We start from the raw sequence: 3,072 nt of genomic DNA, 5'->3' as shown, positions 1-3,072 counted from the left end.
AAGTCACCGCTCAGCGGCAGTTTACCGCTGAGCGGCAATCAGGAGCTTACGGGAGGTCCGCTGAGGGGCAAAATGGTCGCTGAGGGGAAGAAACGACTCACGCACTTACCGCTGAGCGGTACTTTACCGCTGAGCGGCACTTTTATGGGCTTGGACCTAATTTTCTGTAATTTACGAATAATATATAAGCTTTAGGGTTTCCTAGGGTTAGGTATCTTTGGCTGGAACGAAGCAAACACTCTCTCTTCCACCCCTTTGAAGGAGGATCTTGGATGCTCAGGCTTCCTCTTCACCTTTTTAGGGTTTTATCTTTCATTCTTTCATTGTTATTCATCTAGGTTCACCATGAATATGGTGAACTAAACTCTGTATGTTTGTTGGGGAATCAATGTAATCTTTTGAAGCTCTCATATATGGAATTTGTTTTTACATCTTTTATTTAAGATCTATGCTTTCTTTCATCATTAGTTAGGGTTTTTCCTCTTTGCGTAATGCTTGCATTGTTTAACTCATTCGATGCATGATTATTGGTTTTGTCGATACGGGCACGTACGGGGAAGTCTAGATCCGGGGAATTTCTCCCAATATCATATTGGTTGTCGTTAAGCTCCTGCACTTATGAACTAATCATTAGGAATGCTAGGAATTGTATGAACTCGTGATTAGGGAGAAGCCTTCTTGAAAGGTACTTTAGAGAGTGGCATTAACATTGATGATTTGAATGTTGAATTCCTAAAATATATGAGAGTGGATAAGATGAAATTGAACCCCAACAACATATTCATACATATATTTCATTGAAAGTGTTTATCTTTTGCTTTTGCCATTGATCAAAACTTCATGCATACATATTTAATTTTCGTCTTCTGCATCCAAATATTTCGTCTTTAAGTCTTAGCTAATCAATAAACCACACAACTAAATTAGGCCGTGAGTCCTTTGGGAAGAACGATACTTGGTCTTACCAAGTTTATTACTTGAACGATTCGGTCATACTTGCCGATTGAAAAACAAGTTTGTGACATCATATTTTGATGTTCATAAATTTGTCCATCACCGTCTGGCCTTCAATGAATCTGTCTACCCCTCAACGTGTCTGTCCAGTCATCAAGAACCGTCCGGTCTCGAAACCATCTCGAAATGTTTTAAGGGGTCTTCAACGTTCGTCCAGCTCCCAATGGTAGTCCACTTAGAGCAAAGCCCGTCCGATCTTCATCCTATAGCGCGTTGAACCGTGTTCGTCTGTCCGATCTCTAGCATGTACCCAGTCTTTAATACAATTAGAAGTGTTTTAGTAGGGTCACACCAAACCCGATCAAAACACATTTAAACTTCTTGGAGGAGACAGTACGTTTTAATTTATTCATATCCAAAAATGTTGAAGTTTGTCATGGGTGTGTTCAGCTAAAGCTATTACTGGCAAATAATGTTTTTCGTAAATTACATGTAATATTTGTTTCCATTGACCTATGAACAATAAATAAAAGATAGGCTGTGTAGTACACTGTACACATGCATATGCCTAGCAATAAATAATTCTGTGTAGTTTAATTCTTCATAAACATCACCTTTCCTTTTTGTAGTTTTAACTTTTTAAGGATCTTTAACATCAGAAGAAATCGAACAAAGTGAAGATAATTTCAATCACGTAGTTGACACCGAAAATTTCACTGTTGCCAAAAAATGATAATACTTATATTAATTACCTTATCTTCTAGCTATAATAACCTTTTTACAAAAAAAAAAAAAGACAGCTTATTCTTGAATATTAGTACAATTTTTCTTCATTATCTACTTTACCAAAATTGCGAAGTATTTAATTGTGAATCGGTGGTTTTCTGGATGCTGGAGTGTAATCCACTGAGAACACATCACCACCAACGTTAACATCCTCATCTTTTGGCTTAAATACCTCGGGATGCGATTCGTTACTATGTTGAACATTGCTGGCATCCCCACTAGTTATATTGGTTTTTTCTTTCAACGTTCGTGCTGCATACACAAAAAAAAAAACAAAAATTAAAAGAACAGATTAATAAAAAATCTTGAAAGAAATAACAGGATACTGAAACATGGGAATATTTAATTTCGAATCCAACGTTCTGACAGTTTGTGACGAAAGAAGTACCTATTGTTTGGGTGGAGAAGAGGCAGAGGATGACGAAAGCCACTAATAGAATGCGCTTGTTCTGTGAAACAGCCATCTTAAGGAAAACTATTAGACTTGTTGTGTGCTCCATTATTTCTTAATTGACTCTTTATCTGAATGTGCTCTACCTATGCTTGTTCCACTCTTATTTATAGACGCAAGATTGACACATGCCACTGAGATGATTAGGTACGTATCCATAGACAACAATGGTAATTTGTACATGAGGCTAATGGTCTACGAGGGTGTCACATCAACACTGTCTGGATTGAAATAGATGGCTATGTGCTTTGTTGGGGAAAATATTTAAACGAGAAAAACAGAAATCAACCATCTACATGTGAAGCTCAAACTGTATACTGCATACGTGTATTTCATGCCCTTCTTCTGATTCCTATACATCTATATATTAATATTGTTCCCCAACTGTTCCATGCATATTGGTTAGTGATAGCTTTTGTCCCTAAATCTGGAACAAAAGTTAGGGGTTTTATCTTTTCAACCGGTGTTCTGTCACATGCGAGAAACTCCCATATAGGACTCTTGTCTCTGTCTACGGATTCAATTAAGTATAAGCAAACTAATTAAAGATTCTTTTCACATAAATGTGCATGCAGAGTTTAGTAGTATCTATATGCTGATGTTCTAGAGTAATAGTATTACTACAGAGAAATGATAGATGATGAAGATTCTTTTTTTGGTTTCTGAAATTTACATGTGAACTAGTTGATGGAAATTTGAAGTTACGTTCAAGAACTGATAACCAGTTGAAAATATGACATACATCCAGACCACCAGAAGAAAATGACATTCATGATTCATGACGATGGCTTGCTACGGTTTAGGAGAAAAATATGTGAAAAATTTGGAGTTGGGCCATTGGCTCTGTGTGGCAGAATGTGCAGACAAGATAACACCTTCAA

The 3,072-nt window shown here is 36.9% G+C and overlaps 1 protein-coding gene across 3 annotated transcripts; it reads right to left on the bottom strand.

Moving 5' to 3' along the window:
* Window positions 1-760: 760 nt before the first annotated feature.
* On the bottom strand, window positions 761-2,287 carry LOC124848604 (uncharacterized). Of its 3 annotated transcripts, none has more exons than XM_088107942.1 (3): window positions 2,129-2,287; window positions 1,801-1,992; window positions 761-1,269 (listed from the first exon to the last, which is right to left on the bottom strand). In XM_088107942.1, exons 1-2 carry the CDS (start codon window positions 2,238-2,240, stop codon window positions 1,817-1,819), a joined length of 288 nt encoding a protein of 95 aa, XP_087964068.1. In that variant the 5' UTR covers window positions 2,241-2,287; the 3' UTR covers window positions 761-1,269; window positions 1,801-1,816. The 3 variants fall into 3 exon arrangements, with proteins under 3 accessions (XP_087964068.1, XP_087964069.1, XP_047182278.1); XM_088107943.1 differs by having other exon boundaries at window positions 762-1,253; XM_047326322.2 differs by lacking the exon at window positions 761-1,269 and having other exon boundaries at window positions 1,620-1,992.
* Between the last annotated feature and the right edge of the window lie 785 nt (window positions 2,288-3,072).

This window comes from Vigna umbellata, chromosome 2 (genome assembly GCF_029865625.1).
Source record: "Vigna umbellata cultivar VRB3 chromosome 2, Vumbellata_1.0, whole genome shotgun sequence".
NCBI lineage: Eukaryota > Viridiplantae > Streptophyta > Magnoliopsida > Fabales > Fabaceae > Vigna > Vigna umbellata.
The sequence above is the reverse complement of the archived record's forward strand: the minus strand, read 5'-3'. Positions and strand labels throughout refer to the sequence as shown.

Excerpts from the sequence above, each read along its gene's own strand:
- LOC124848604 (XM_088107942.1), bottom strand. The coding sequence starts at position 2,240 with ATGGAGCACACAACAAGTCTAATAGTTTTCCTTAAGATGGCTGTTTCA. Across the intron at positions 1,993-2,128 it reads CTTCTCCACCCAAACAATAG|CACGAACGTTGAAAGAAAAA; the intron begins GTACTTCTTTCG and ends TTGTGTATGCAG.